The sequence below is a fragment of the Notechis scutatus genome, chromosome Z (assembly GCF_049901735.1).
Source record: "Notechis scutatus isolate UNSWTSFEM ecotype Mainland chromosome Z, rNotScu1.2, whole genome shotgun sequence".
Classification (NCBI taxonomy): domain Eukaryota; kingdom Metazoa; phylum Chordata; class Lepidosauria; order Squamata; family Elapidae; genus Notechis; species Notechis scutatus.
Window position 1 is genome coordinate 79,941,908 of NC_142025.1, and position 13,298 is coordinate 79,955,205.

The window sequence follows — 13,298 nt, forward strand, 5'->3', positions numbered from 1 at the left end:
CGCCGCGTCTCCCGGCCAGCGCGCTGCGACTTGGGAACCGGCCAAGCGACTTTAAAACCAAGCGGAGCCCAGAGATAGCCGGAATTACCCTCCACACCACACACACACACACACACAGAGAGAGAGAGAGAGAGTGAGTTGGCAGCTGTCCATCCCCCACCCTTGGAGTCCCGATGGCACGCACGCGGGGCTGTCACAAAGAAAGGGAGAGGAATTGAGTGCCAGCCTGAGAAAGGCGAAGCTGCCTCTCTAAAGCATTTTGGTGGCTTTGTAAGTTTGGGGGAAAGGGGTTGGGGGTGTCAATCAAGAATTATATCCAGAATACCCCAAGTGTTACAACTTACCGTATTTGCCGGCGTATGAGACGACTTTTTTGCCTTGAAAAGCATGCCTCAAGTGGGGGGTCGCCTTATACTGCGAGTATATAACAAAAACTATATTTTGAGTGGAAATGTTGGGGGCTCGTCTTATACCCCCAGTCGTCTTATACGCCGGCAAATACGGTAAAGTCATGCTTAATTAAATTTCTTTGATCAACAACTCAAAATAGTATTTTGCAGCTCACTGGATTACATGTTCTTTGGAAAATAATGAAATAATTATGTATCCAGGTCTGTCTCCTCAGATAATTAACAATTCAGTAAGATACAGTTCTTCCAGGGAAGTAATGGTAAACTAAAGCTAGCTCTACAAAAATGAGTGATAGCCTTAAGTGGTAGCTTCTCCTATCATGAAATCCTTATTACTGCTTTGAATTTATTAAAATCTATTCTGATCAAGTCTCAGGTATGTGTTTAACTACATATGTGTAAAACACAGTTTTCCTTAAAGTCAAGAATACTTTTGATGCTTCACTTCATTTATTGTTTGATGTAAACTATTCTTCACTTGATGTCTTTATTTATCCTCTGAAGTAAAAAGTTGTTCATAGGACAGATCAGGAATCTCCTAGATGGGGCATTACTGACTTTGTTCCCAGTAGATATATTAGTTTAATGAAAATCCCTATCTCTATCACTTGATTTCCACTGAAAGATCTGCAGTTTGTTTCTTGGAAAATATTATATCATTTACAGTTTCTTTTTTGATAGATGAATGAGGTTATATACATGATATTTAAAACATTTTTCTATTTATTATTTTTAATTTTAACTAAGATACTCTGTACAGTATTGCCAAGTTTCCTATGTGTATTTTTAACAAATAGTTACTCCTTTCTATTGCTTCTGTTTCTTTTGAACATTGTTTCCTTTAATTGTTATTTTCTAATTAAGTAATTCTTCCTGAAAGACAGCAAGATCCTAAACCTCTATTAGTGATCTTGAGAACTGTTTAATTTTACAGACAGTTAGAATAAGAGCAAGAGGTTTAATTCTCCTAGATCTGAACCTAATCAAGATGGAAAAGTTAAAATCAGTAGCTGGGGATCCCGAACCCCCGCCTTGGAAAGAATAATCCTATCATCTTAAGTTTCAAATATTATAGAAATAAAAACTAGGACATAATTGTAAATATATATTAGATTTCAGGAAAGCCAATTTTAATAATGTAGAGCAGATTTCCCCAATCTTGCTGGCTTTGCAGACTGGTGGGAGGGAGACAGAATGGTCAACTTTACATCAATATTGAGCAAGCAATTACTTTGTATTTTGAAAAGAATCCATTGTTTGGCAGAAATGCACATGTGCTTAATAAGAATAAATCATTCAAAATCAACCAGATCTCCTTTTTTAAATTAAAAAATACCTATTTAGTTTATATCAGAAGAAAAATGGATATAACGTATTTGGAAAACAATCTCCCATTGTTTTCCAATATTTGCAAAATGAAGACTGGACTACGTTACCTTTAAATAAACACAGAGCTGGTATTCCAGTGGCATTACCAAAATGAAATTCAGCCACTGGAAATATGGTGGCTGCTTTTAGAATTGAAAGGATTAGTGTGTCAACTTGTCAAGCCTAAGCAGTGTGTCTGGCTCAACCCTTGATTCCCTGCTGGGCTGGGCTGGACTCCATTGTAACCTAATGCGCTAACTGCAAAGATAAAGTTCCTGGGCGAATTGCCAAGCTTAGCCTAAAGTAACATCTTGTGAAGCACAAAATGTCAATTCTACCTTGTTTGCTATAAGTAACTTAAATGCATTTTTTTCAGCAACTAAATGTGAGAAACAAAGCTCTGGGCTAAAATGTATTTCTTTCCGATATAAGGTTCCTTTGTTTGCAGAAGCACTGAGAAAAATCATGATATGAAATAATGTTTCTATAGCAATGACGATATTTGCAAGCTGTATGAACTATAAAGAGTTTGAGAAAAAGTTTTTTGCACGCGCCTGTTTTTCTCTCTGCCTGCTCTGTTTAAGGTGGGAGACTAAAAGGTCGCCCTGTTTTTTGCTTTCTGATCAGAAATAAAAGCTGATTATCAGTTGCCCCGTGTTCAGAGTTTCATTGGACTTATCAGATTCTGAACTGCACTCAAAAACCTTACAGAATCACGCCATGCTGCTGCATAATCAAGCAATATGTTCTAGCCCTTTGGAAGGCCTCAGAGCTTTTCAAAAGGTGAGGAGGGGGTGTTTGGCCTGGTGAGGTGGAAATCAGGCCTAAAGCCTGGGGGCCTAGTAACAGTGGTGGGATTCAATTTTTCTTTACTACCGGTTCTGTGGGCGTGGCTTATTGGGCGTGGCATGGGAAGGATATTGTAAAATCTCCAGTCAGAGACGGGATTCACTGGTTGTCTGAACTACTCAAAATTTCCACTACCGGTTCTCCAAAACTGGTCAGAACCTGCTGAATACCTCTGCCTAGTAGGAATGGAAAAAGTCTCTGGGGAGGGTAGAAGTGAAGCATGGGGCATCTTGGAAGGGAAGCTTTGGGAGGGCAAGGGCAAATGATTCTGGGCCTTTGTTAGGCCTCTAACAGCCTTCCCTGAGCCACCCTATGTTCCACTTACAACATGCATGTTTGTTAAATGATTCATTGAGGGCAGCTGGGATGGAAAAGTTGTTAATTGAGGTGGTCATTTAACAACTGTTGTGACATGTGACTATTGGGCAGGCTGTATTACAGTTATATCTTGAAGATTACCTGTATTGGAGGCCAGTGGTAATCCAAATCAGAGATTTTATGTTTTAACTTTTTAAAAATAGTAGAGTTGAATAGGTTGGTGATTCATATTAAAAAAATGACTGAAAACTAATAATTTTATAAAAGTTTTGAAAGACAACAAACATCTTCAGAATGGACTGAGTCACTTAAAAGGCATTTATTGGATTACTAATTACATTTTCAAACATTCCTTGCAATGATGAGCAAGCCCAACTGCATTATCATTAATGGAAAGTATTATACTTTAATTTTATGACTGTAGCTGGTATGTGGCTTGAAAATTAAGCTGCTTATTGTGTATACTTTGATTTTCATTCTAGTCAAAATCTAGTCCTATTTTTGTGAGAATTTTGAGTCCCACAGTATACATAATATACATTTGTCATATGAAGTAGAAATATTTAAATCAAAAACAAAGATAATGATTTTTCTAGCTGTCCCTCCAGTATGGTTCGTAAGTGATTCATGATGGCACTTTCTGAAGGAGTTACAACCCATACCTGAAATTATAGCCATTGCACTGCACCTGCATGTCACAATTTGGGTGCTTGGTATCATGCCTGCCATTACAGCTTTGTGGGTGCTGCAACTCCCACCTCAGCCACACACACCCATGGCCCACCACCAATGCAAACTTACCCAGAGGCCTTGGTCTATCAACTTTGACCAGCCCCACCATGCCCAGATGACTCTAGCCTTCCCCCCACTGCCTGATACAATGAGTCATAGCAAACATAATCTTTCTGATGGGTAGAACCAGCTTCTCTAGTCTTCAGAAACATCACATTCATTAGCTTTCTAGTCAAAACACCACTTTCTAGCCTTCAGAATAATTGTGAGAAGAACACCAACCCTATCCCTTCAGAAAATTGTGTTTGCTAGGTTTCTGGTTAGATGGGAACTCCTACATCAGGCCAGAGAAAGGAAGCTACAGTATATTTTATTCATATATGAAATGTACAAAGACTACAATAAAAAGGAACATGTTTCTTTTAACTGTGAAGTTTCAAGTAGCCATCTGTGCACCCACAACTACCTCCATCCCCTCTATACATGCCTTGAGATACATAAAAAGACAGAAGAAAAATCTAATAATAATAGCACCACCTCTTTAAAAAGCTGAAAAAAAGTGGCCGCCTGCTTAGCTGCAAGAACACTGCACAAACTGACAATTAACAACCACATGACAAAGTAAAACAAGGGTATATACTTGTAAGAAATACCATCTACCTCCAAGAAAGAACTGGTGGGACTACAAAATAGACAAAGTTATAGAAAATGAAGAAAATAAAGTGGTTTGAAACTTTAGAATTCAAATAGACAAGCATTTGCCACATAACACTTAAGGCTTAACAATTATAAGAAGACAAAAAGGTCTGGATAGTAGATATGTCAGCACCTGGAGATAGCAGAATAGAAGAGAAAGAACTAGAGAAGATAATAAAATACAAAGACCTGCAAATAGAAAGAACAACTGTAGTAAAAGAAAGCAAAAGTAGTAGAAGTAGTGATAGGTGCCTTGGGTGAATCCCAAAACAACTGGGGCATCACTTGAACATCATCAGCATTGACAAATTCACCATCAGTCAAATGCAAAAAAACTCCAAATAGCTTACATCCAGTGATAACAACAGCGTGACAAAGTAGCAACAGTGATGCATTGGAAGATCTGCAAGAAGTATAGTTTGCTTGCAGGCAAGAACTGGTGGGACCATAAAATAAAAATATAGAAAATGAAGAAGCTAAAGTTCTCTGAGACTTTAGAATTCAAACAGACAGCACCTGCCACATAAAACCCCAGACTTAACAATTGTCCATAAGAAAGACAAAAAAGTCTGGAGTGTGGATTTGATAGTACTTGGAGACAGCAGAAGAGAAACAACTAGAGAAAATAACAAAATACAAAGATGCACAAATAGAAATAAAATGACTGTAGCAAACAAAAGCAAAGCTGGTACCAATAGTCATAGGTGCTTTGGGTGCAATCCCAAAACAACTAGAGTACCACTTTAACACTATCAGCATTGAACAATTCACCACCAGTCAAATGCAAAAGATTCAGAATAGCTTACATCCAATGACAATACCCCTAACACCATCATACATCCACATCTACCTATCTCAGGTCCTTGGAAATAATTTGATAGCTGGCGAAAATGCCAAATCTAGTCTGAACATCTGGCTGAGTGTGTGACAAATCAAAACAATAATAACCAAAGTACCATTAAATAGTTTTTCTTATGATGCTGTAGTAATCTCAGGAAATTGAAGATTAAGGATGGAAAGCATGATCTTCCCAACTAAACTCAAATACGTTTTACACACTGGTGAACATTCAAACCATCATTATTTCTTAGCAATAACTTCTTGCTAAGAATTTACAAAAGAAAATGGATGTTTTAAATTTAAATATATGGGAAATTAGCAAGGTCTAGGTTTTAGGATTAAAATTATTTACCTCTGTTCTAAAATGTTCTACAACTGTCATGGGAAATTCTTATTATGTTGTAATACCAAAGATTTTTTGTTTGACATCTGGGCTAGATTCTTTTAGGTAACTATTTTGCCTAATCCTATAAGGATTATTATATTGGTTCTTTAAATGTATATGTAGAATCTTCTTTACTGAGATGATTCCCTGAAAGCAATTGTGTCTGTTTAAGCAATATATTGCTTAATGAGGAAATTTGTTTTCCTGCTCTACTATCTACTACATATAGATAATTAGACAATTAGCTCCGGCAATCAATGAGGATGACATTTTTTGCTCAGATGGTATATACATTGCTTGATGATAAATAGTCAGGTATGTTACGGTTTACTTTATCTTTTACATTTTTGTTCCTAATTCACTGTAGGCTAGGAAAGCGATTAGGTTTTTTTAATACTGTGGGTGTAATAATTTTAATACTATGTATATTGCTATTAGAGAATATTAATTAGCATTTATGTTTTAAAGTTTTGATATGCTTAAAATAAAGTGTATCCATTTGATTTATCTGTGTTTACTTAGAAGAAAATACAGCATATACCGTATATACTCGAGTATAAGTCGACCCGAATATAAGCCGAGGCACCTAATTTTACACAAAAAACTGGGAAAACTTATTGACTCGAGTATGTTTAGGTGGGAAATGCAGCAGCTACTGGTAAATTTCAAAAATAAAAATAATTAATTTGGGAAATGATCTCACTATCATGAAATGTTTAATTGATTCACTAACCCAAAAGAAGAAGATGATGATGACAGTGGGAGGCAGGAGTCACTCTCTTCCTCCCTCGGAGGCCCCCTGAGTCAGGAGTCACCACCGCCGGCGCGGCCCCAGTCCCGCGCCGCTGGAAGGGAAAGGCAAAGCGCTTTTGCCTTTCCCTTCCTGGTTGGGGCTGTTGGGAGTCGCTGCCGCCGGAGGCCGCGACTCCACACCATTATTTTTTTTCAGAGGGAATCTGACTCAGTATAAGCCGAGGGGATTTTTTCAGCACAAAAAATGGGCTGAAAAACTAGGCTTATACTCGAGTATATACAGTAAATGTAGTTTTATTATGATCATAGACCAGAACAACTTAAAGAGTAATAAGATAATAAATATGTATGGCAAAACAAGTCATGATCTAAATACATAGTATATCAAAAGAAATATAAAATTACATGGATAAAACAGATTCACAGTAATTGAAGCAATTGTTTACATCCTATCATCACTGATATACAGAATCTGGCTAATTACTTGGGATAGCTATCTCTTTATCAAGCTATAAGTTGAGGTAATCATCAAATGGGGGGGGGGTTTAAAAAGAAAATACTGTATTTTTTATACTGTAGAAATAAATTATTGATCAATGAGAAGTAATTTATCTTAATGCTTTCCTGTGTCCAACAAGTTCAGATACTAATTGAATTGTCTATATATAAAAATAATAATGTAAGTCTGTCAGTTACATTTACAAGCTGATGTTTTGAAGGTATAAGCTTTTCCCTAATTTCATTGAGGTAGAAGTTAAACAATAAAAGATCTAAAACACACTCTTTTTTAACATCTTCAAGATAACTGCCACAGCAGAAAGCTGACCTCAATGGTCAAGCCTTAATTGAACATGTGTTATTAAGCAATTCCATTCAATTCAGTTTATTACAGTCATAGACTAGAAGAACTAAAATAGATCAGAACAAATAAAAACAATCTGTGAATATCCAATTAAAAATTCTAGAATAAAATAATAAATAACAGATAAAACCTTTCATAAAATCCAGTCTGTCAATAACACATGGTTTACCTCTAACTATACTAAAATAACAATCAATAAATTGTGAGGCTGGTAGTCAGTTTAGTACTAAAATGCAAAGGAATAAACAGTGCAAAGGGTTTGCCACATTTGTTGTATAACTATGATGGATTAGACACATGTTTCCGATGAAGTGCTGTTACGCAAATCTGGTCACCTTTGCTGTAGTTACAGACTGTTCATCCTTAAGCAGCCACTGGAGATAAGTAGTGTCGGAACAGTAAGGATACCTAGCAATTATTGGAAGGATATGGTTTTTTTTTAGAATATCTCTGTAAAAGGAACATCAAAGGAGTATATGACCAACAGTCTCCAACTCTCATGAGCCATAGGAACAAAGTCTTTCAGTCAGTGGTATTTTTTTATACTTGCCATATGGGATGGTAGATGGAAGCACATGGCACTGTGCAAGCGAAAATGGTTTGCTGACTCCAACTGACTAAGATAGCTGGCAGGAGTAACAACATATCTAATCGTGTCTGGAGCCAGAAACAACGGAGCTTTCCCTAAGACTGTTTGCCTTTCGATGTTCTCTACCCTTTCTCACAAGGTTTGTTTTGCTTGGTCATAGTCCAACTTAAGTATTAAGGCTGGAGAGAAGCCTAGTTTGGCAAGGATGGACTTGAAAGCCTTGATTCATGACAAGGAGAATTTGTCTTGGAAGATTAATAGAGCAAAAAAGTTAAGCTTTAGCCACAGATTTAAAGATGCTATACAGATTCTTGCTTCGACTTTGGTCAATCCTGTCTCCAGGTGCAGAAGTGCATTTGAGACACAACATGGAATCTGGAGAATTGCTCTAATAAATTCTTTCCAATGGTATAAAACAAGAAGCTAAGGGTCCGTGCAAGGTCCCATAAAAAAGCTGTGCAGGTGATTTGGCCAGAAAAAGCTTAATTGGGCAGGAACATAGTATCCTCTCTTTATGTGGAAAAAAATAAGGATGGCGATCACTGATCTTTGGCCTGAGGCAGCCACATATTCACCATGTGCTTTTCTTGAGCCAGTGCATTTGAGAAGTGGGCATAGGACGTGACAAAAAAGAGTAGCGTGCCTTGGTACTAAATCAAGAGCAAATTAAAAGTGGGGTAGGGAAAGTCAGGAGGAAGGTAGCCCCACCTCCAAAACTGGGGGAGAGTTCTTGTCCCAATTGCTTGGCTACCAGAATCCAATAGATTGACATGACAGCTACTGAACTTTAACAAAAAGCCAGAAAGGAAAAAAAATGGGAAGTTGGGTATCATTTAAAGTAAGCAAGCAGCAACCTGAAACCTACCCTTCCAGTGAGAGACACACACACCAACACACACACCCTTCCATGGGCAATCCCAAAGTTCATCCCAGCCAACCAACAAATGAAACATGATTAAACATTAACGTTTAATTTAAATTCATCAAAGGGGTGTGCATGTTGATGTGGGTGTCTTGCTGGAAAAGTACGTAAAAGATCCAAGTAATAAGAATAGTACATTTCAGCAACTCTCTTCATCTCCCACCCTGCGTTACCCGAATGCTGCTGGCAAATCTTTTCTTCTCCACTATCCAAACACTGCTGGCAAAACCTCTGTCAACCCCCTCCCCATGCTATCGCACCACTGCTGGAATAGCATCTCTTGGTTACCTTCTGATCGCCATCCAAACGGTGCTGGTGAAAGTGACACTGCAGCCCCACCAGTCCCCCCTATACTAGCACTGCTCCTGACAACATCCCGTATCTCTTGCTGTTAGGTGTGTGCCAAAAGTGTGCCAGAAGCTAGACGCTCCAGAGGCACATTTAATCATCTACAGGGGGAATTGGTTGTGAAGACTTAGGTTGCAATGCATTGGCCACGATTAGGCAAACTTGGAAAAGCATCTGAGAAGTTGTGGTGGGGTCAGCCATGCTGGGAAATCCAAGGTGAAATGGGCAGGGTCCATTGGCAGTGAAGAATTGTCCCAAATCCTTTATTTGTGCCCATCTCGCAATTTGATGGGACACTGAGTATCTTATAGTAACATAAAATACACAAATGTCCAAACAATTATAAATAGGAAAAGAGATTAAAATTAGAAAAATGAAAACAACCTAAAAACATAAGCTTGAAGGTGAAGGGGTAGGGACCCTCTTTGTTAATGCACCAACTACCTCCAGCCAACAGCTTCTCCCTCATGACCCATGCCAGCCAACATAGTCTGGTTTTAAGGCTTTTTCTGAAGGCTAAAAGAGTGGACACCAACTAAGAAGTTCCAAAGGGCAAAAGTCATGTGAAAAAATGTTCTTCTCCTGGATCATATCAGCCAAAATTCCTTGGCTGATGGGATCTGCAGTAGGCCTTTTCCACTACATGAGTTGAGCGGGCAGATCCCATGGAAGAAAGACAGTTCCATAGGAATCCGGGAGCCATGCCATAAAGGACTTTAAAGATAGTAATCAATACCTTGAATTGCATCTGCAAGCACATTGGCAGCCAATGCAGCTCACAAAATAGTTACATAAGTCATTCAAAACTGCCTCTGCTGTGCTTTTTGACCAGTCATACCTTCCAAATACACTTCAAGACAGTGGTGGGATTCAAATTTTTTTACTACTGGTTCTGTGGGCATGGCTTAGTGGGCGTGGCAAGGGAAGGATACTGTAAAATCTTCAGTCAGAGATGGTATTTGCCAGTTCTCCGAACTACTCAGTATTTCCGCTACCAGTTCTCCAGAACTGGTCAGAACCTGCTGAATACCACCTCTGCTTCAAGAATGGCCCGAGTACAGCACGTTGCAATAATCCAAGCAGGAAAGGATCAAGGTGTAAGTGACTGAGTGCAGGATCTCGACATCCAGAAAAATATATAATCGGTGCAAAACACAAAGATGTGCAAAGGCTCTCCTAGCTATCATTGCCTCTGTCATGAGTCTAGGACAGGGGTCTAGGACAGGGCTCTTGTTATTGACTCTTTTCAGTTCCCCTGTGAACCATGGGGAGTGTTAGGGCTGATGGGTCAAGAGAATAAATGCAATTCTGTTCAGGGCTTCAGGCATTCTCAGATTCCAGGTTGCAGCCAAAGCTTCCACAGGAACATTCCTCAGTGTCTCCGGGATTCCCTCAGCTTTCTTTGGAACCCAAGCAAGTTCTTCAGTCACTGCGATAGATCATATGAATAAGTCTAGTGCTCCCCACAGTGGAGGGAACAGTATAAGAGAATCTCAAGATCATCAGGGCATGGTCTGATCACGACAAAGGGGATATTGACAGGTCCCCCACCAGGTCACCTTGCCATGATCCAACATGAAGATTATATCTGAAGTGTGATCAGGCCATGGATGTCTTGGGATAGATCCATGGTGATCGTGGTGGCTATGAATTCCTGAGAGACAGAGTTTGGCAACAGAGAGGGAGAAGCAAAGTTTAGGTAAGAAACAAGGCCGTTATAGAAAAGATGTTTGAGTCTAGGGAAAGGGAAAAAAGAAACTCAACTCTAGTTACATTTGTATGTAGGATAATTATTTTGGTTAGTTTTCAAAATTCCGAAAAATGATACTACCAGCAATAAATATATTTCCAGAAATCCAAGGAATTCTTGTTTCCTTAACTTTCCAGCCTCTGAGAGCTTGACAGTCTGCATTAAAAATGGCTAACATTAAACTTAACTAATAAAATGCTGTTTTCTCAAAAGGGAGATTTTACTACTAATGATTTAAAAGATTAAGATTTGGTTACTAGACACTTATAAATCATGGCTTATCTTCCAAAATCATGCCCATAAACACCAAAAATTCAATTGAAAATAAAATAAATCAAATAGCCAAAATCTCATGAGAAATTGACATTCCATAAAACTTTATAAAAACTTGATATAAATTTCAGCAAATCTTTTGGATTTAAAAATATTTTTAGCAATTGAGATTTTGTTGGGGTAGGGGAACTACTTAGACCACTGAAGGTTGTTAACCTCTGTGACAAGGTGTTATATCACTATAGTGATGATTATAGATTAATTAATTTATGTTGACTATTATGATTAATCATGTTTTGTAACTCTGAGCTCAACATCATTTAAAATTAAGAACTGAGATTTCTTTCAGTTAACCACAAAATGTTATCATTATTTACTTACAATAGCATCTATTTGTTCCAGAATTTTCATAAACTGCTCAGCAGTTCCCTTTATCCGCTTATCCAACTGACTAAGAGCTTCAGTTTGATTATTCTTTGCAAGAAAATCCTATATGAAAAATACACTGTTTACATTATGCTTATTCATAACTTAATTGGAATAGGCATTTTATTATAACAGCTGTAAGAGCTATGTTCCTATAATATCCATAGTTCTGTAAGTAATTCCATGTATACAAAAGGCAATATGTGTCCAACTTTCTATGCAGACAAGTACAGACATGTGAATATAAATGAAATTTACTAATGTACATCATTAAGGCTGGATCACCATTCACTTTCATTTGTTCATCAACATCACATACTCAAACTTCCTTTATATGCAGGCTTCCATTCTCTCATATTGTCTTCTCTCCTTACTGCTGTACAAGCTGGCTGTTTTCTATCTCAACTCTAAATCTATGGAGCCTTTTCCCAACATCATATGTACAGATCACACATGCTCTTATACATCCGCAACATTAATTAGGAGGGATACTTTCACATCTAGGCTCTATCATAATGTTAACAACACTCACAATCAAAGTCATACTACTCTTCCCTCACTGAGTGTGCCTTCCAAAATCTCAATTAGAATAAATCTATCACAATTCTAGAGTAAAAATATGCATGATCTGTGTTACATCTACACACACCTCAGAGTCATACCTCCAGAGCCTATATATTATACAGCAATCATTCCAAAGAAAATTCATTTTCATATTCATATAAAGATATCTTTGACCACACATTTTGCTGGATTTTCTAAACTGGATTTTCTAAAGATTATCTAAACTGACAAGTCTATACCTGACTTTTACAAATATATATTAACTATTGAAATGTAAAGTAACTTACTTTCTGAATCTCTCTAAGATCTTTATTTACTTCATCTATTTTTTTAGCAAGCTGTTCCACTGATTTCTCCAAAACTTTTAATTTCTTTAATTCAGTCTCCTCCTCAGGACTGTTCTGTTAAGAGAAGAGAACATTACTATCATGAAGTACCTGGTTTGCTGGGGTGGATGCATTCAAATAAAAGGCAAAAATATTATAATTACAGAACAATACTGTATTTAAGGGACCAATTGAATGTCAGCCATAAATCACAACAAAATAGTAAAACATACAATGAGCAGGAAGTTATATGGCATAACTACACCCTATTCCATTTGGCCTTAAGCTGATGCCTAATGTTACAATCTGAGTATAACTGCTCTGCAATCTATGGAAAAAGTGAGGTGCTAAACTAGCTTTTCTGGCTTCAAATTGCTACATATTTACCTGTAGCTAGGTTATAGATAACAATCTCCAACTGTCAAAATCTAAAGTTTTTAGTACAACTTCTGCTTGATTACTGATGCTATAATAAGTTAAATTATATTTATGCCTAAGAAAGACGGGACAATTTTTTTCATGATGTCTTCCAAATCCTACTTCTAAGAAGCAAGAATGCAATTATATTGTCAATAACGATGGATAGAGAAATCCACCCAAATTGCAACCCCCCACCAGAGAAGTCAGCAAGGAAAGCTTTAGGCTGATGTCCCTGGCGAAATCTCCTGAGCCAACCCCTGCGCAACTGACTGGCACCATCAAATGCTACCGCTGTGGCAAAACGTGTCATCGGGCTTCCGAGTGCCTAGCTCTTTCACCGATCCCTCAACCGCGACCATCAACTGCTACGAGGGGCAGGAGAACACTGAGGAAAACCCCAGACATGAGCAGATCTGCCCAGCAAGCCATAGAGATTCCCCTCCCCACAGAAGACAGTGAGGAACCTT

The 13,298-nt window shown here is 38.0% G+C and overlaps 1 protein-coding gene across 6 annotated transcripts in view; it reads right to left on the reverse strand.

Annotated features, from left to right (window-relative positions):
- The window catches only part of BAG1 (BAG cochaperone 1), a 66,777-nt gene that overhangs the window by 11,103 nt on the left and 42,376 nt on the right, over positions 1 to 13,298 (reverse strand). For 4 of the 6 annotated variants that reach the window (XM_087947146.1, XM_087947144.1, XM_087947145.1 and 1 more), the window contains 2 exons: positions 12,373 to 12,486; positions 11,477 to 11,584 (listed from right to left, as the gene is read on the reverse strand). In XM_087947146.1, the coding sequence (XP_087803272.1) occupies positions 11,477 to 11,584; positions 12,373 to 12,486 (222 nt within the window). The remainder of the gene's footprint in view (positions 1 to 11,476; positions 11,585 to 12,372; positions 12,487 to 13,298) is intronic. The other 2 variants (XM_087947147.1, XM_026678305.2) reach the window with 1 other exon arrangement.